At 38.8% G+C, this 20,412-nt stretch overlaps 3 protein-coding genes across 3 annotated transcripts; 2 read left to right on the forward strand and 1 right to left on the reverse strand.

Annotated features, from left to right (window-relative positions):
• Positions 1-503: 503 nt before the first annotated feature.
• LOC144069134 (dnaJ homolog subfamily B member 9-like) lies at positions 504-2,823 on the forward strand. Its single transcript, XM_077594263.1, has 3 exons — positions 504-697; positions 941-1,185; positions 1,956-2,823. The coding sequence occupies exons 2-3, from the start codon at positions 969-971 to the stop codon at positions 2,393-2,395; spliced, it is 657 nt and encodes a 218-aa protein (XP_077450389.1). The 5' UTR covers positions 504-697; positions 941-968; the 3' UTR covers positions 2,396-2,823.
• Positions 2,824-6,682: 3,859 nt separating this feature from the next.
• Positions 6,683-10,430, forward strand: LOC144068880 (aldo-keto reductase family 1 member B15-like). The gene is made up of 8 exons (XM_077593786.1): positions 6,683-6,824; positions 7,389-7,505; positions 7,586-7,663; positions 7,743-7,865; positions 7,933-8,039; positions 8,201-8,282; positions 8,351-8,434; positions 9,524-10,430. The coding sequence occupies exons 2-8, from the start codon at positions 7,482-7,484 to the stop codon at positions 9,773-9,775; spliced, it is 750 nt and encodes a 249-aa protein (XP_077449912.1). The 5' UTR covers positions 6,683-6,824; positions 7,389-7,481; the 3' UTR covers positions 9,776-10,430.
• LOC144068879 (aldo-keto reductase family 1 member B1-like) lies at positions 8,677-15,707 on the reverse strand. The gene is made up of 10 exons (XM_077593785.1): positions 15,543-15,707; positions 14,902-15,069; positions 13,593-13,709; positions 13,449-13,526; positions 13,251-13,373; positions 12,490-12,596; positions 11,435-11,516; positions 10,800-10,883; positions 10,586-10,668; positions 8,677-10,515 (listed from the first exon to the last, which is right to left on the reverse strand). The coding sequence occupies exons 1-10, from the start codon at positions 15,606-15,608 to the stop codon at positions 10,473-10,475; spliced, it is 951 nt and encodes a 316-aa protein (XP_077449911.1). The 5' UTR covers positions 15,609-15,707; the 3' UTR covers positions 8,677-10,472.
• Positions 15,708-20,412: the final 4,705 nt, after the last annotated feature.

Consider the following 20,412-nt stretch of genomic DNA (forward strand, 5'->3'; position numbering starts at 1 on the left):
GCAATGTGTATAAAACTAGGTTTGCGTCGTCACTTGGCGGCCATTTTGCGTCGGGGTTGTTTGTTATCTATAACTACTTCGATATAGTATTTCCAATCCGAAAATTAGGTCAGATTTTTTAAACTGTCCACAGATCCGCAAATTAAGACCATTTTAGGGTAGAAAATGTATGCCCGCTTTTACTTGTGCAACAGACCCCACCTTTAGACATCTATGGTTTCCTTATCACGTATGACGTGCTAAGTGAGATTAAGTTTACTGTACAACTGATAGTGAGCATATTTGAGATGTGCTCATAAATTCTATAGTAGATCCCTACTTCTCACTGTTAATATTCGTGGAACATGCCGCACATGAAATAGGTGTGTTTCAATTCAACTTTAAATCATGTAATAATAGGTTGTATATAATTTTATCATGCATTTCCATCGTCCATTTCCAACGCCTCAAAACGAAACCAGAAATGCGCGAAGTGAATCCTCTTGATTCAATGGGTACGTAACGCTACGTGGACTATTTGAGCCAATCACAGGGCTCTAAGTCACTTTTGTTTTTGTTTTTTTTACATCGAATAGACCAATAGGGTTTTGAGTCGTGGTGTTCGGCCTCAGGAATGCGTTTAGTCAACAAACGTTAGCTTGCGGTTTCGTATCAGCTGGAACTGTCAGCTCAGCCGCCGGCTTCTTTGTTGACCCAGGTAAGCTTCACTTTACTTTTATAGATTCCTGATTTTTTTCAATAGTGTTAGATTTAAAAAAGAGAGAAAGAAAGAAAAAAAAAGCAGATACACGTCCTCACATTTCTAAAATTGATATTTTCTATACCTTGTAAGTGGTACTCTATGTACAAGTCCTCTGTCCAGTAGTTAAGGCCTTTTAGCTCTTCAAAATGTATCATGATTTTTAAAATACATATCTAATAACATTTTTAAAATCTAAAGGTGCCTGACAAAGGAAGCCCCAGGAGTCATGGCAACGGTACAGAGCGTGTTGCTACTCGCCCTTCATATTTTGCTGATTTCCGAGTTCATACTAGCCAAGAGGGACTACTATGACATCCTCGGGGTCCCCAAAGTCGCCTCGGAGCGTCAGATCAAGAAGGCGTTCCACAAACTGGCACTCAAGTACCACCCGGACCGGAATAAGGGTCCGGACGCCGAGGTCAAGTTCAGAGAAATAGCTGAAGGTAAGACCTACCACCCTCACCCTACAAATATTAGCTAGTAGTAATTTGTCTATTTTCAAACATTTAACCCTAGAATGGTAACGCTCTATTTCAGGGGTTACCTTTCACACTTCTGAAATAGAGGGTTACCATGGTTACCGGGGGAAAAATGGGTCATTTCGGTTTTGTGGACGGCCCAGTGGCACGAGTTGTTAGCACTTTAGCCGATCCACCTGTGTGGAGTTTGCATGTTCTCCCTGGGCCAGCATGGGTTTTCTCCGGGTACTCCGGCTTCCTCCGAAAGACGTTTCGCCGACGGACAATTCGCCGAACGGACGTTTCGCCGAAAAAATTAAAGTGTTCAATTTATTAAACAAATAAAAGTGGGGATGTTTCTCATTGTGTTGTATTTTGTGCCGAGGTTGAAAAACATATACACACGATCCGGGGGCGGGGCGAGCGCGCAAATCCCGTTTCGGTGAAACGTCCATTTGGCGAACTGTCCGTCGGCGAAACGTCTTTCGGCGAATCGTCCGGTCACGGCTTCCTCCCACATTCCAAAGACATGCATGGTAGGCTGATTGGACACTCTAAATTGCCCCTAGGTATGAGTTTGAGCGTGAATGGTTGTTTGTCTCCTTGTGCCCTGTGATTGGCTGGTCATTGGGTGTCCCCCGCCTCTAGCCCGAAGTCAGCTGGGATAGGCTCCAGCACCCCCCATAACCCCAGTGAGGATAAAGCGGTTCAGAAAATGAGAGATGAGATGAGAATTGAGTTTTGTCTTACCTCAGCGTACGAGACGTTATCAGACGACAAGAGACGGAGAGAGTACGACCAGTTCGGCCACGGGCCGTCGTCGTACGGCGGCGGAGGAGGAGGAGGAGGAAGCGCCAACTACAATTTCCGCCGGCACTTCCAGTCATTTAACTTTGACGACATCTTTAAAGACTTTGACCTTTTCGGTCAGCAGCAGCAACACTTCCATAGCCATCATCAGGCCCACCAAAAGAGGTTCTTCCGGGAGGCGGCGGCAAACCAGCAGAGGCGGCCCTTCGGAGGCGGAGGAGGCGGGATGTTCGATGACGTGTTCGAGGACTTGGAGAAGATGTTCTCTTTTAATGGGCATGAATCCAGGAGCGAAAGCAGATTCCAGGGCTCGGCCAAGCGTCATTGCAGGACGGTGACGCAGAGGAGGGGCAACATGGTGACCACCTTCACAGACTGCTCCTAAACTCAATGGACAAAGCTGGGTTCAGTTTTTTCAAAAGGAATGCTATTTTACTGCGAGGCTTTCGGTAACCTGAAAATGATCGAGGAACAAAGATGGGTTTCCGCTCGCTTCCGGTTAGGTCAGCTCAGGAATCCGCACAAGATCGTACGCGTTCTTTGCTCTCAAAAAGCTGCTCGTGTGTATTATTTGTGAAAGCAAGTCTCATTTGAGTACAAAAACAAGCACTTAAGTTATAGTTTCTGCAGATTTCCATGTTAGAAACAAGACCCTCAAGATGATCATGTGCAATATTCAAGATCTTTTTCTCTTCATGTTGCCTATTTCCTTTATCGACGGTGCTGTTAAATAATCATTGTCTACGTGTCTGCACTTTGTTTGAAGAGTGTGTTTGGAGGGTGTTTGGAATTGAAATAAAAAGGTTGCAATAATATGCTGAGCTGACTTAAGTGTTCAACACTAAATTGAGAAACCATCGACTAGAACTAGGCTAACACCTAGCCAGGAGACTGGCTAGTGAGAGAATGAACGTCCTCATACTTTTTAACACTACAGTGGTACCTCAACATACGAGTGGCCCGACATACGAGAAATTCGAGATACGAGTAAAATTTCGGGCAAATATTTATCTTGAGATACGAGACAAATTTTGATATACGAGCAGACAGCGGACGCGAGATGCTGCTCATAAGAACATCATGGCCACTGTCTCACTCCCCGCAACTCCCTTGTGTTACGTCTCTGGTCGCAACTCCCTCTTTGTAATGTCTCTGCGAGCACTGGGCGGAGCATTGCATTTATTTGGATATAAGTCTTATTAAAAATCGGAGTATACATCGTTTTTTTGAAAAGGTTAGTCAAATCAAATTGGGTAATAATTCAGCATAATGTATCATACAGCGGTGGGCCGTGAATTTCTAAGCGATGCCTTCAATTCTATATCTGAATCAATCCAACCCTCAACAACTATTTTATAGCTATAAAACCTTTACTGCAGCTACACCTGCGACACAAAAAATCATCAATATACAATTGAAATATTATTTAGGAATATAGCTCAAATAGATTGGGAATGAGCGTAGGACAAAGCTGTACACTTTGTAAAAGGACATGCACTACCACTAAGGACGAATATACGAAAATGCCAGTTCATAAGTCGTTAAAATCCGATCAATTTACAACGGAGTCAGAAAATAGCTGTGTTTGGTATCAAATCAGTTGGGAGAGAGAAGAGGACACAGTTGTACACTTTTCGGAAGAATACAGATCACTGCTAATGAGTAATCTAATAAAATGCTAAATGACGCAAGAAATTAGCTGTTTTGTTTTGCTGTAGTGGTTAAAGAAGCATAGCCTGTTAATATAGTTATAGACTGATCTTTTTTCCCCCTTTAGTCCTTTGAGAATTTTATTGACTGCTGAAAATATAAACAGGCCTATCGTTAGTTACCCTTGCCATTTAAGTTGACGTCAGTCTGACACAGAACTGGCCCTAATGAAATTACTCTCCTTAGCCCTTTGACCTAGGTTATCTGAATTGTTTCATTCTTTTGTTTTAGCGAATTAACCCTCTCAAATTGCCATGAACACCAATGGAGTGACCATGTGCTGGTGGTTTGAATTGTCAATACGTAAAGCAGCTAATGTACTGGAATGCCATAAAGGTTATTTGCGCACGTCCAACTTTCCGCATGGTTTTCTGGTGATCAATATCTGGGCCAAAGACAAATGATATTTGACAGAAAAGTTTTGTGACAGCCATTTTAATCAAATGACTAATTCAACTTTTCGTATTCGTGTTAACTGCTCGTGTTTTGTCCTGGGCGATAAAAATATACATGCGGAGAGATTGAAAAGTAATCCTGTTTTAAAATACATGTTTTATTATGTACGGGAATTAAATCTGTTATATTTTCACCTCTTTAAATTTTGATTTTAATGCTTCATTTTGGACAGAAAATGAGGAGAAAAAAATCAAACAGAATAATCAATTTAAAAAAATGTATTAAAAAAGATATTTAGATAACAATAGCCAGGACAACAATTTAGTCTAGGGCACCTGTGTCAAAGTGGCGGCCCGGGGGCCAAATCTGGCCCGCCGCATCATTTTGTGTGGCCCGGGAAAGTAAATGATGAGTGCCGACTTTCTGTTTTAGGATCAAAATAAAATAAAGAGTATAGATGTAAATGAAATTTCCTGATTTTCCCCCTTTAAAATCAATAATTATAATTTTTTAATCCAGTTTTTCTGTGTTTTTAGTTCAAAAATCATTTTGAAAAATCTAAAAATATATTTAAAAAAAAGCTAAAATAAACATTGTTTTAGATCTATAAAAACGGAATATTCAGGGCTTTTAATCCATTTATAAAAATATATATCTAAATATTATATCAAATTATGGTCTGGCCCACGTGAAATCAAGTTGACGTTAAAGCAGCCCGCGAACCAACCCGAGTCTGACACCCCTGGTCTAGGGTGAACAAACAGTCCGTTAGATTACAAGTCTTGATTAAATTTGACAGTGCAACAAAAATCTACTTTAATGTGAGGACCCGTAAGGCACTTTAAATACATTTCTATGTAATACGTACTTTAAGCTCACGCCTTGTAATAACAGTGTGCAGTCGATTGGTCGCCAGTCTTTTGGTCGCCGTCTTTTGGTCGCCGGTCTTTTGGTCGCCCCGACCGCGACAACGGGCGACCAAAAGACAGACGACCAAAAGACCTGCGACAAAACAAGGTAAAACAACACGGTCTACGCATCAATAAAAGCCAACAATGGCCATGAGCAGTTTCACTGAGCCGACGTGTGAGTGTAGAAGAGTTTGTACGTACATGCGTTGTCCCTTTAAGAAGCTATGTCAGTCAGGGTCTTAACAAGTTCTCCAACAAAAAAACAATAAAAGTCCGGGAAATTTGGAGCTTTTCTTTAGCCTAATAATTACTAGGGCATTAAGTATGACTAAATGGTATTTCACCGTTTGTATTTAGGGAATTTGAGCAACGATTGAAATGGTAATTATCACTTACCTTCAGGGCGACCAAAAGACCGGCGACCAATCGACCGTGTACCGTAATAACTACTACGTTACTAGAAAAGAGGGACTTACTTTGAACTTTGGTGACCCAAGTTTCCATCATTTTTGCCAGGGGGCAATCGACATTGGTCTTAAACGACTGGAACGATGTTGCATTAGCATGCTCATAATGGACCGTTGAAATAAATCTCCGCCTCTGTGTCAGGAGGCCGCCTGAAAGAAGATATATACCAGACAAAGAGTAACTCAGGGAATTTTCTCTCCTGACTTTTGGGCCATAAACATGAAGGGTAAGAAGATCTCTAACGAGATTCCTGCCCTTACGCTCAACAATGGAGCAAAGATGCCTTTTGTTGGACTTGGGACATGGAGGGTAAGTCTGCATATTTGGATACTTCTCATTAAAAAATGATAGAGGATACATCATTTTTTTGAAAAGGTTAGTCAAATCCAATTGGGTAATAATTCAGCATAATGTATCATACAGTGGCGGGCCGTGAATTTCTAAGCGACGCCTTCAATTCTATATCTGAATCAATCCAACCCTCAAAAACTATTTTATGGCTATAAAACCTACACCTGCGACACACATTAAAGTTATCAATATACAATTGAAATATTATTTAGGAATATAGGCATATTTTACTCACCAAAAATCTTTTTTATTTGTACACTAAATCCATCGTCCTTTCTTTCCTCCTCCTTTTCTATCGCCATCGAAGCTAATGCTGAAAGTCGAGCCTGTCCTGTCGTATTTCTGGCATACGTTTTTATTCGATTTCCCGGTTCTTACAGTCTTGCTTGCTTCGGAGTTGTCCGACCTTTCTTAATGATGTCCAGCTTTTCTTGAAAAGTCCGTCTTGAAAATGGCTTTGACAGTAAATCTGCAAACAAATCCATTTCTTCTCCTCCTTCAGCCATTGCTGAACACAACACAACAATATATTTGCTTGTGCAGCTCGCTCCAGATACAGTTTGGTAGCTCTGGCTAGTCCACTCTATCACTAACCAATCATAGTTGGTGAAAACGATGACGTATCCCTACGCCTGCGAGAAGACGTTGGTGTCGCCAAGTAGAAATCTGATTGGTTAAAGCAACAGTTTCCTCCAGTTATTCTGGTGCAAGTGCGCTGTCTACAACTAAACCCTATCCAACATATTCCACCTGCTAAAGTAGCAAAACGGTACCTTTGCATGTTATCTGCTCCTCCTTCTCCGTCACCAGACCGACGCAGGAAAAGTCATCAAGGCAGTGAAAGTAGCAATCGACGCTGGCTACCGCCACATCGATACTGCGCACGTGTACCAGAATGAGGACCAAGTCGGTGCTGGGATCCAAGCTGTGGTTGAGAACGGCGAGGTGGAGAGGGAGGAACTGTTCATTGTTAGTAAGGTATACCAGATAAAACCAACCAGGGTTTTCAATCGATTTTTTTATAACGGCTGATGAATTATTTGCTGACTTTTTGAGCCAGCTAATGAGTTAAAAAATGCCCCAAAACCAATAGAGTGACCTCTAATTGCTGCAAAATCAATAGGAAATGACCGATATAAAATGTGCCACTTGTGCAGGATGGCTTCCATGCACTATGATAGTGGTTCAATTTTCCCTTAAACTGGGAAGAGTAGTGCCTCATGTATCAACGGTATTTTCAGCGCTCCACATCCAATCCATTTTGACCGTCAAACAGCTCATCTGTTAACGTATCTGGTCAAAAATAAACTGGTCTGGCCCAAAATGAGATCTAACTGCCATCCATGACTGTGGCTCGCGAACCAAAATGAGTTTGCTACTCCTGGCCTGGAGGTTGAGGGTTTGCTAGCAGGAAGTTTTCTTGAGCCAGGTGTTAGTTCATTTGAACTTGTAAATATTGGTATTACTAAAGCTGGCAGTATTTTACCATGACCAAACCATATCAAGATATTCCCAAGACATTAAGAAATGGACTTTCTGTAGTTATGGTGCACCTCCCATCTACCATCTCTGGTGAGGAAAGCCTGTGAAAAGACTCTCCAAGACCTCCAATTGGACTACTTGGACCTCTACCTCATGCACTTCCCAATGGGCGCCAAGGTTTGACCCAACTTCCCCCAAAACGACAACAAAAAGTCCAAGATTAGAGCAATCCAGAAGAAAATGCTCTTATTTTGCAGGCCGGGGACGAGCTCTTTCCCTTCGACGATTGCGAACAACTCATTCCCGACGGAAGCAGTTTCCTTGACACTTGGGAGGTAATCAAGGGCAGCCGGTCTGCAAACCTTAAGAGGTCCGGAAAACAAGCGCGACGCGGCACTAATGTTAATGTTACAGGCCATGGAGGAGCTTGTGGCCTCCGGCTTGGTCAGGGCTATCGGCGTGTCTAACTTCAACAGGGACCAAATCGACACCATTCTCGCAAAGCCCGGGCTCAAGTGCAAGCCGGCCGTCAACCAGGTGATCCGAGCGACGCGGGGAAAACTGCTAATCGACCCAGGGCTCATTTAAACGCATGCGTTTGTAGATCGAGTGCCATCCGTTCCTGATCCAGGAGAAGCTAATCAATTACTGCCACTCGAAGGATATCTTCGTGACAGCTTATGGTCCACTAGGATCCCCCGGCAGACCCTGGTAAGACAAAATGTCCACAGCAAAACTGACAGCTTCAAATCTATAAACCACCACGGAGGCTTGTGCGCAAAGATAGAAAATTAGTGTCCAATTATGCAGAAAATTGCCTTGTGACTAGACATGCCACGCGTGGGAAATGTTTTTTTTCCCTACTCGCAAAGGGCATTTTCTGGTGAACCTTCGCTCATGGCCGAGCCAAAAGTTCAAGAAATTGCTCAAAAGTACAGCAAGACGCCAGCGCAGGTAATTCGCCGCAGGGCCACGTTGCGTTGACGATTCGCTTACGTAATGTCGCTCAATATCGCCGCCAGGTGCTCCTCAGGTTCCACATTCAGAGGAACGTCTCGGTTGTCGCCAAGTCGGTAACTCCCCACCGAATCATGGAAAATCTTCAGGTATTCAAAATGTGAAGTCAATGCATGATTATATTTGGCGCTGTCTGAAAAAGTTGCGACAAAAGCCGGATTGATTTATCTGGCTAGCCAAAAATGAGTACAGTCGAGATACGAGCTTAATTTGTTCCGGGACTGAGCTCGTATGTCGATTTTCTCGTAACTCAAACAAACGTTTCCCATTGAAATGAACAAAAACAAAAGAATTCGTTCCAACCCTCTGAAAAAACACCAACAACAGGATATTGGATTGGAAAAAATGTTTTATTTGTTCTAATTCGCCATCTATTAACAAAGTAATACATAACTAGTGGTTTAATATTACTAAAATGTGTTTAATAGTACTAAAACTGTTTGACATTTTGATACCTTTCTTCTCCCAGCCGGGTTGGCTCTTTTTGCCCCGCCTCCACACTGACTTTCAGTCAATATTGAGGGTTGTTTGGGTTTGTATTCCCTTCAAAATATTCCCAAAATGATGCACACAAATGTCCTCACAATATGATAATGCATGACCACTTGCCAACGAGAAGCAGTATATGCGCCATTCACACTGACTAACGGGAGAAAAAAACACTGAAAAAAAGCAATGCTCCGCCCAGTGCTCGCAGAGACATTACAAAGAGGGAGTTGCGATCAGAGACGTACACGAGGGAGTTGCTGGGAGTGAGACAGTGGCCATGATGTTCTTATGAGCAGCATCTCGCGTCCGCTGTCTGCTCGTATATCAAAATTTGTCTCGTATCTCAAGATAAATATTTGCCTGAAATTTTACTCGTATCTCGAATTGCTCGTATGTCGGGCCACTCGTATGTCGAGGTACCACTGTATAGATTAGTTATGTTAAAACTTGATCATTATTTATTCGGGTGTGGCAGCAATAAAGTGTGTCAAATAGTACATAACCAAAGTGACAATGAACTATATGGAGTAGGAGCCGAAATAAAACGGACATTTTCAAGTCGAGTATCAAGATAAACATTGATACGGTTGATATCCATTTAATGACGCATTACGAGATAACGAGAAGCAAAGGATTGATTAAACTTGATTTGTAACATGTCACATTTATCTGCTATTTTTCTCCCTTAGGTGTTTGATTTTGAACTTCACGATTCCGACATGAAGATCCTGCTCAGTTTGAACAAGAACCTCCGAGGTTTCCCTATGTTATGGTATGTGAACCGGACACAGAGAATTATATTCCTTTTAACTTTACTTCCCCCCCCGACAGGGCAACTAAACACAAAGATTACCCACTCAACACGGAATATTGACTCACCACAAGGAATTGAATGTTTGGCTTTGCTCTATAAAACGGAGAAACGTTTTCTGCTAATGTAGATCAGAAGAAAAGACATGAAAAACAATATCATACATTTTTTCATTTAGTTTTGTAGTTTTTTTTTGTTTGCAAGCGAATTTTATTTTTGCTACGGGTTAAAAAAAGTCCCAAGTTTCTGCGTTTTTGGAACCGAAATAATACTTTTCATCCAAATGTTGTAAAAATGGCAAAAATGTTATTCCAAATCATGGCTATTAAAAATAGAATTTAAATGCACATTCTAACAAATAGTTATTTTGACTTCTGTAGGCACATTTTGACTCTATATTTATACTTTGATGCAATAATGAAAATTTTTTCAACCCAACCTCTCAGACTAAGCTCAAAAAACCATTTTTTTTTTCATCTCAGCAATTCACCATTTTATTAACTGTTGCTTTTACTGACCTCTAGTGCCCCAGCAAGCATATAGACACCCCCCAATCCCATAATTGTGAAGCTTTTGGGTACAAATGAACACGGGAGAAGTGAAAACAAATGAAAACAGATCACAAGTGACACATGACGAGTCATGAGCGCCGCGTATGACTTGTAAAGAAGAGGAAATGCTACGCTAAATGTTGCGCAAAACGAAAATCTTCAGCGCCGACGTGAAGCTGCTGCCGCGATCGACATCAATAAAGGACAGAAGATACGATACCAGTGCTGTGAGAGAAAAAGTGACCCATTCTTCTGGCAACTTGCCACTTTTCCATATTAGAACTCGGCATGAAAAGGATAGTCCTTGTGCTTGACGCTCCTAGAGAAAGAAAAAGATGCTGTCAAACACACATACACAAAAAAGCTTCAAAGAGCTTCATTATGCTCACCATTGCATCGCACACCCTCGCCAATTTCGATTAAATCCCAAAATAGTCTTCATATCCTCCTCGCTAAGTTGGAAGTCAAACACCTGCAAGCAACGTCAACACACCCGCAGGCGAGAGTTTAATCTAGGCCATGCCAAAACTGGATTCATCGGTTAAATTTATCATTTGATTAAAAACCAAGGTAAATAAAATGTGATTTTTTTGGGTGAATTACCTTAAAATTCTGCTGGATGCGGACTGGTGTGACCGATTTGGGAATGACGATCACATTCCTCTGGATTTGAAAGCGGATCAGGATCTAATGTTACACACAATTAATACACACAATACAAATTAGTTAAAAGTTAAAAAAAAAAAAAAAAAAATTTTTGCATCCACTTACTGATTGTTATGTGAGAAGAGAAATTTAAATAAGATTGATGAATTCCTCAATTTAAGCATTATTGTAAATATTGGACAGGATTTAAAATGAAAACAAATCATTTCTAATTCTAATAATAAATTGAAAGTGACCCCACCTTTTTTGTTTTTTACTTCTTAATAAAAACACACGGAACAATTAACCCGTGTGTATAAAAAAACACCCAAAATAATAATAAAAAAAGATGTAATAATCTTTAATTTATGTTACTGCTTTCAAGTAAACACTAAATCCAGTTGAGAAAGTAAAATTTAAAATGATAGTTCAAATACTAATGAAAAATACAAAAAATACAAAAATATCAGGTTTCCCCACTTTATCTAGTCATATTAAAAGGTAAATACATAAAAATTCGGCGGGAGCTCAATCCATTTGAATAGAACGTTTATCGTTGTAAATGCCAGTCCATGACTTCACTCCTACTGTACCTGCGCAGAGGTTTTATCGTATTTCCCAGCTATGGCCTTGATTTCCGGATGTTCCAAAAGCGTCGGGTCATCCGGATGTGCCCTGCAATACACAATCATTCCCACATTGTAAAGTGAAACAAACTACGTACAGTGGTACCTCCACATACGAGTGCCCCGACATACGAGCAATTTGAGATACGAGTCAAATTTTGAGCAAATATTTATCTTGAGATACGAGACAAATTTTGATATACGAGCAGACCGCGGACACGAGGTGCTGCTCATAAGAACATCATGGCCCGCAACTAACTTGTTTAATATCTCTGGTCGCAACTCCCTCTTTGTAATGTCTCTGCGAGCACTTGGCGGAGCGTTGCATTTTTTCAGTGTTTTTTTCCCCCGTTAGTCAGTGCGAATGGCGGAGCGATCGCTAATACGAGAGGAGTATACTACTTCTCGTTGGCAAGTGGTCGTGCGTTATCCTATTGTGAGGACATTAGTGTGCATCATTTTGGGAATATTTTGAAGGGAATACAAACTCAAACAAGCCTCGATATTGACTGAAAGTCAGTGTGGAGGCGGGGCAAATAGAGCCAACCCATGAGAAGAACGGTATCAAAATGACAAACAAAATTAGAATTAAGTTTAGTGTTAGGTTCGATTAAACTTATTTTTGAGTGTGTCTGCATCGTAACCCAAGTTCATTTAAATGTGTTCATGTTATTTTACGAGCGTGTTGCCGTGCAAAAAGTCTCTCTCTCTCTCCCCCCTTCGAAATCTGTATAATTTTAGTACTATTAAACACATTTTAGTAATATTAAACCACTAGTTATGTGTTACTTTGTTAATAGATGGCGAATTAGAACAAATAAAAATGTTTTTGTAATCCAATATCCTGTTTATGGTGTTTTTTCAGAGGGTTGGAACAAAGAATTTGTTTTTAGTTCATTTCTATGGGAAACGTCCGTTTGAGTTACGAGAAAATCAACATAGAAGATCAGTCTCGGAACGCATTAAGCTCATATCTCGAGGTACCACTGTATGCCACATATGGTCAACATAAGCAAACCCACCAGGGTCTGTCAGGGGAGCCAAGTGGGCTGTATGCCGTCACGGTGATGCCCTTAGCGTGACAGTAGTCGATCAGCTTCTCCTGGACCAGGAACGGGTGGCACTCGACCTTCGGGCACAAATGGACAACTAAGAGAAATATCATAAACATGGCGGGCTTAATTGCTTGAGTTTACACCGCTAAAGGTTTTCTAAAATGGGATGTTTCTCTTCCAATGAGCCATGCAAAACAGTGGATATTTGGCATTTACCTAACCAGCTTTGCTGCACTAGAGCTGCAGGGCGGAGGGTAAATTGGCATTTTATCTAATATTTAATGTCAAACAACAGGCTAAACATATTAGGTTGGCCTTTAACTTAATTGAGTTCGTTCGATTGGGAAATAAACCCGGTTTGAATCTTATTTGACTTGTGTCGTGTTACGGTGATTCTGAATTTGGATGCTAAAATCTCAGCAGAATTATCTTCTGCGGGACTAACTTCTTCAATTGACCCACTTTCAATTTTGTATTCCGACTCGTTGCACTATAAAGTCAATGAGGTTTGACTGCCATTTTCCATTGATACGTTATCGGTTTCCACTATGCGGAGGCAGGCCGTTCCATAAATGATCTTTATTGCACAATTTGAATAGTTTTTGACCTGGGAGACTCTTAATATTTGACTTTTGAATACTCTTGACAGTATTTAATCATTTAATTAGTGTGTAAAAAAATCATTACAGTGGGACTTGAAGGAAAGAATCCTTTTCAAAATAAAGTACCTGGTTATTTGCAGGCTTGTATTTGAGGCCCGGCTTGTTTAGGAGAAGCTCAATTTGATCCCGGTTGAAATTGGAGATCCCGATGGCTTTGACCAGACCAGCATCTACCAGTTCTTCCATCCCCTGAAACAGGAGAAACAAAACAAATCTCCTAGTTTTTCTGTTCAGCTTTTTGGCAATTGACAACTGTTAACTCACCTCCCACGTCCGCAGGAAATCAGAATCATCAGGAATTATTTCGCCATTGCTGTCCAAAGGAAATGCTTCGTCGCCTGCCTACAAAATTCCAAACACGTTTATAAACCTACCAGCACAATATGAAATAAACGGCAGCCTTTATACCATGAATCCCATAGGCCAGTGCATCAGGTAGAGGTCGAGATAGGCCAGTTTTAGATCACTCAGGGTCTTCTCACAAGCTTGCTTAACCATGGACTTGGCATGAAAGGTGGACCACAGCTAAGGGAGAACAGATAGTACGTATAGCTCGAATCGCCTCGTAAGAAACTACAGTGGTACCTCAACATACGAGTGCCCCGACATACGAGCAATTCGAGATAGGAGTCAAATTTCGGGCAAATATTTATCTTGAGATACGAGACAAATTTTGATATACGAGCAGACAGTGGACACGAGATGCTGCTCATAAGAACATGGCCACTGTCTCTTTCCCCGCAACTAACTTGTGTAATGTCTCTACGACCACTGGGCGGAGCGTTGCATTTTTTCAATCTGTGCAATATTTTAGAATCTGTGTAATATTTTAGAATCTGTGCAATATTTGAGAATCTGTGCAATATTTGAGAATCTGTGCAATATTTGAGAATCTGTGCAATATCTTAGAATCTGTGCGATATCTTAGAATCTGTACAATATTTTAGAATCTGTGCAATATTTTAGAATCTGTGCAATATTTCAGAATCTGTGCAATATTTCAGAATCTGTGCAATATTTTAGAATCTGTGCAATATTTTAGAATCTGTGCAATAATTTAGAATCTGTGCAATAATTTAGAATCTGTGCAATATTTTAAAATCTGTGCAATATTTTAAAATATGTGCAATATTTTAGAATCTGTGCAATATTTTAGAATTCTGTGCAATATTTTAGAATTCTGTGCAATATTTTTGAATTCTGTGCAATATTTTAGAATCTGTGCAATATTTTAGAATTATGTGCAATATTTTAGAATCTGCAATATTTTAGAATCTGTGCAATATTTTAGAATTCTGTGCAATATTTTAGAATTCACCTAGCCGGGATGTGACTTTTAATACTTTTATACTACTATTTATGTTTTTTTTTACTAGGAAAACACACTTTGAAAAGCTTGGAGTAGCACCACCAATTTCGTTATACGCAGCTGTGTATGATGACAATAAAGGCTTTTGAATTTGAACTAGTTATTTGTTACTTTGTTAATAGATGGCGAATTAGAACAAATAAAACATTTTTTTCCAATCCAATATGCTGTTTTTGGTGTTTTTTCAGAGGGTGGGAATGAATTAATTTGTTTTTAATTCATTTCTATGGGAAACGTTCGTTTGACTTACGAGAATCTCGTCATACGAGCTCAGTCCCGGAACGAATTAAGCTCGTATCTCGAGGTACCACTGTACTATGACTCCAGGATTATATCACGATGCCATACCTTACTGACGATAAAAAGGTCCTCTCGCTTGACCACTTCATTGTTGATCATGTCATGGATTCCCTCGCCCACCTCCTCCTCGTTCTTGTAGATGAACGCCCCATCGATGTGCCTGTAGCCTGCCGCGATGGCTGCTTTCACCGCATCTTTCACTTTTCCTTGCGGAGACTATGGATGAAAGATAGTTTGTTTTAAACACCACCAACAAATTCGTAATCAGTCCCAGTTTCTTTTTTTGGCTTTATAGTAAACACCAACTGGGAACGGCATTAAAACTAAGCTTCTTAAGATGAACTCAAAAGAACAAAATTGAAGTTTTTGTTTCAAGTCATGTGTTTAGAAATCCCCCCAAAAATGAGGGTAAGCGGCATGGAAAATGAACTTTGATTTCTACACTAGATTGGAAAATGAGCTAAAGCCTAAAACCAGAGTTTTAAGCCTACGTAAACAGAAAAGGTTCATCATGAGGACTAAATTCCAAAACCATGAACTCACAGTTAACCAAGTTCCAACCTGTTGTGCAACAGGGTGGCGTCTACATTTAAGATTCGGTTCTTTTTTCTCCCTCGCAAGCACCAAGAGAAATCAACCGTCATTTTCTAATCGATAGAAAAGAATACAAACAATCGAATACTACTCACTTTCCACGTCCCCAGCCCGACGATGGGCATTTGTGCACCGGTATTGAGATTCACAGAAGTCGCCATTGTTTGCTAAAGACAAGCGAAACCAAACAAATTGACGGGAGAGAACAAGTGGGTGTACACAGATGGTTCTAATCTAGTAATCGGCATTGATTAGTCATGCCTGTATGTAGCTTTTTCATCTTGAAAACAAACGGAGGGCTTTAATTTCTCTTAAAAAGCAAAACATAAACAATAATCAATCATAAAATTAAATAAAAATAATAATAACAATTTTACAGGACACAGGAATATTAAATGATCGTCAAGTGCTTCAAGCCGATGCTGCGATTTATCACGCCTGAAATACCTGTGCTGGATGTTGCCACCAGAGGGAGACATTACTCTGCCCTTGCTTTTCAATAGTTGATGTCATTGCCAACACAGATCATCAACAATGATATTTTTTGAGTGTAAAATAAAAACTAAAATTTGTTAACATGCCACGGGTTCAATACAAATTTTGCAGGAAAATATATATTTAGCTGTATTATGAGTGAGAGTTTAATAAGCTCTCTGTCCTGTTTAGGTATTTTGTTTGTTTTGGTACTTTTAATTTAACCAGTTATAAGCTGATGGACTATGCATGTCTTAATACATGCAATTTTATGAAATAAATGAAAAAAAAAGTATACATTCTATTATCAAGTCATCACCAAATTACTTTTCTGACCTCTGTGACCTTTTGACCCCAAAATGTCATTCCTCTTTCGTTTTATATTACAAACGCAATTAATGCCTTTTGAGTTATCTGCCACAAAATCATACCAACAAAACTCAGTGATTCAAGTTGATATTTTCCATCAAATATAAATAACTCCCCTTTGAAATTTGAATCTGGCCCGTGATAAAAAAAATAAAAAAGTTTCACACCTGCCGTATCTCCATTTTTTGCTTCTTCTTAGTTCTAAAACGGCAAAACCTGGTAAAAGCGCTCCTCAATTCAAATGAGATAAACCCTCAAAGTTCTTTAGCAGAGCCTTGAGGAGAAGATAAGAGCTAGAGGGAAGAAAAAAAACCTCCTGTACATATAATTGACAAAAAACACACAAAGGGAAAAGTTGCAGGAGCCAGTGGCGCTGTCTACCTCACAATGTGTCTTCTGATCTTCTCCTCAGGCTGGACGTCTGCTTCTCCGGGCACTCTTGCGCCTCTGATCTCACTTCAGACGGCCTCCGCACTGTCAAAGTGGCCGGGGAATCAAACATCGCCACACGCTGCCTTCATCAAAAGGCCAAGACGCCAGCAGATTTTGTGCCATCTATTAGACAAAACGGACGAGGGGGAAAAATAAGTGTGAAATGAAGTGGCTCTTAGAAAGAGTTGGAGAGGAAGTCACATTGCTCTTATGCTTTCTACTATTCTGACTTTACCTAATAGTTTGTTCTTCATTTCTGATAAATAAAAATGGCTACCTAAAAATATAAGTTATACAGTGGTACCTCGACATATGAGTGGTCCGACATACGAGCAATTCGAGATACGAGTAAAATTTCGGGCAAATATTTATCTTGAGAAACGAGACAAAATTTTGATAATAGTGATCAAGTTTTAACATAACCAATCTATAGTATAGTTTTTTAAAAGAGGAAAAACCCCTCAGAATAGCTAACGTGGTTCATTTGAACAATTTTAGATGAATTCTATTTTGTGGTTGAGTTTTCTACGTGACTTGCCAAGCACTTTACGTCTTGACGTGATATCTATTGTGTTTGTGTAGTCAATAAAAGTGCTTAGCGACCTATAATTCATTCAGACTACAGTGTTACCTCGACATATGAGTGGCCCGACATACGAGCAATTCGAGATACGAGTAAAATTTCGGGCAAATATTTATCTTGAGATACGAGACAAAATTTTGATATACGAGCAGACAGCGGACGCCAGATGCTGCTCATAAGAACATCATGGCCACTGTCTCTCTCCTCGCAACTCCCTCGTGTAATGTCTCTGGTTGCAACTCCCTTCTTTGTAATGTATCTGCGAGCACTGGGCGGAGTGTTGCATTTTTTCAGTGTTTTTTTCTTCCCGTTAGTCAGTGCGAATGGCGTATATACTATAGTTCTCATTGGTAAGTGGTCGTGCGTTATCCTATTGTGAGGACATTTGTGTGCATCATTTTGGGAATATTTTGAAGGGAATACAAAGTCAAACAACCCTCGATATTGACTGAAAGTCAGTGTGGAGGCGGGGCAAAAAGAGCCAACCCGGGAGAAGAAAGGTATCAACATGTCAAACAAAATTAGAATTAAGTTTAGTGTTAGGTTCGATTAAACTTGTTTTTGAGTGTGTCTGCATCGTAATCCAAGTTCATTTAAATTTGTTTGTTATGTTACGAGCGTGTTGTCATGCAAAAAGTCCCCCCTCTCGCCCTCCCCTCTGTACGTCTCTCTCTTTCTCCCCCCATCGAAATCCGTCTAATTTTAGTACTACGTATTAAACACATTTTAGTAATATTAAACCACTAGTTATGTGTTCCTTTGTTAATAGATGGCGAATTAGAAGAAATCAAACATTTTTTCCAATCCAATATCCTGTTTTTGGTGTTTTTTCAGAGGGTTGGAACAAATTAATTTGTTTTTAGTTCATTTCAATGGGAAACGTCCGTTTGAGTTACGAGAAAATCGACATACGAGCTCAGTGCCGGAACAAATTAAGCTCGTATCTCGAGGTACCATACCACTGTAGTTTACAGAAGACGCGCCCACCATGACTTGCCAAAATGACAACGATTCGGTTTAGGAATATGGGTCACTTGACGCAATCTCTCCTCTTTGCACCCAGCTCCAAAATAAAGAGGAAATTCACATTGCTTTAAATCTACATGCCTGTTCACGTGCCCACATTTGTAGGAATCACCAAACGTAAACAGTAGGGCATCAAGAACAATCCGCAAAGAGCCAACGCGCTAAAATACAGGTAACAATTTTTGTTAATGATGCAAATATTCAGTATTTAATGTTACCTTGCATCCTTCTGCTGTGAGTTGAAATGGCTTTGTCAAGGGTAGACGTCCAATTCAGTTGGAATGGACGTAAAATGCTGTCAATGGCAGTGCGAGAGAAGTTAAAACAGTTGAATTTTAATGCTATTATTTAAAATTCATAATATAAAGTGCATTTATTGTATTGCAAAGTCAAGAAAATGTGCATTAAGATCTGGCAATCAACAATTACTAATGGGGAGAAAAGTCATTACTAGTCTCATTGTTATTTAGTTTTTGAATTAATTAAAAAAAAAAAGGAAAAAATGCTTTTTATATTATTGAAATCGTGTGCACTCATTTATATTTTACTTATTGTTCTGTTCATGATTTAGTTTTGTTTTATACATTAGATACTTCATACACACATTATATATATACATATATATACATATATATATATACATATATATATACATATATATATACATATATATATATACATATATATACATATATATACATATACATATATATATATATATATATATATACATATACACATATATATATACATATTTATATACATATACATATACATATATATATACATATATACATATATATATATATATATATATATATATATATATATATATATATATATATATATATATATATATATATATATATATATATATATATATATAAAGAATATTTTTTTCCATCTTGAAATTGATAAATGAGTATTTTGGTTGTATTTTTTAATGTAAATTATATTTATATATATATAATTTACATAAAAAATACAACCAAAATACTCTATCAATTTCAAGATGAAAATATATATATATATATATATATATATATATATATATATATATATATATATATAATTCACATTAAAAAATACAACCAAAATACTCATTTATCAATTTTAAGATGGAAAAAAAATATATTCTTTAAATTATTGAAATTGTATTTCTCATTAATTGCATATTCTTCATACTGTATTTACATATATTAATATTTTATACATACACACAATCAAATAACAAAAAGCAAAACAAATATAATTTTAATGAAAAAATCATTTATATAAAAAACAGTAATAATTCATTTTCAATTTATTTTGCACTTTTTCTTGCAATGTTTTTTTTTTTTAAATCTCTTTATTATTAGCTCATCTTATTAAAAAATAATGTATTCATTTTAAGAAAGAAAAAAAACCTGTCAATATACCCTAACTCTGGTTGCTCTCAAATTTTACAACATAAATTTGAAATATTAGAGAATAAAAAAAATAAATAAACTTAAACTAAACATGAAGTCAATACTGATAATGCAGACGATTACCGCGACATGCTGCAACTTTGACACCTGTGTGATCACCATTTCTTAACCATCCGAAAACTAAATTCATTCTATTTCCATACCGCTTATCCTCACAAGACATACTGAATTTGAGGCCAGCCAATCGCAGGGCACAAGGAGACAAACAACCAATCACACTCATAGCTAGGGGCATTTCTCCATACAATTAACCTAGCACGCATGTTTTGCGGCAGTGGGAGGAAACCCGAATACCCTGGGAAAACCCATGCAAGGCCGAGGAGAACATGAGAACTACAGTGGTACCTCGAGATACGAGCTTAGTTCGTTTCGGGACTGAGCTCGTATGTCGATTTTCCCGTTACTCAAACGGACGTTTCCCATAGAAATTAATTAAAAACAAATTACTTTTTGCACGGCAACGCGCTCGTAACATAACAAACAAATTTAAATGAACTTGGATTACGATGCAGACACACTCAAAAATAAGTTTAAACTAACCTTACACTAAACTTAATTCTAATTTTGTTTTACATTTTTAAACCTTTCTTCTCCCGAGTTGGCTCTATTGGC

This window comes from Stigmatopora argus, chromosome 23, assembly GCF_051989625.1.
Source record: "Stigmatopora argus isolate UIUO_Sarg chromosome 23, RoL_Sarg_1.0, whole genome shotgun sequence".
NCBI lineage: Eukaryota > Metazoa > Chordata > Actinopteri > Syngnathiformes > Syngnathidae > Stigmatopora > Stigmatopora argus.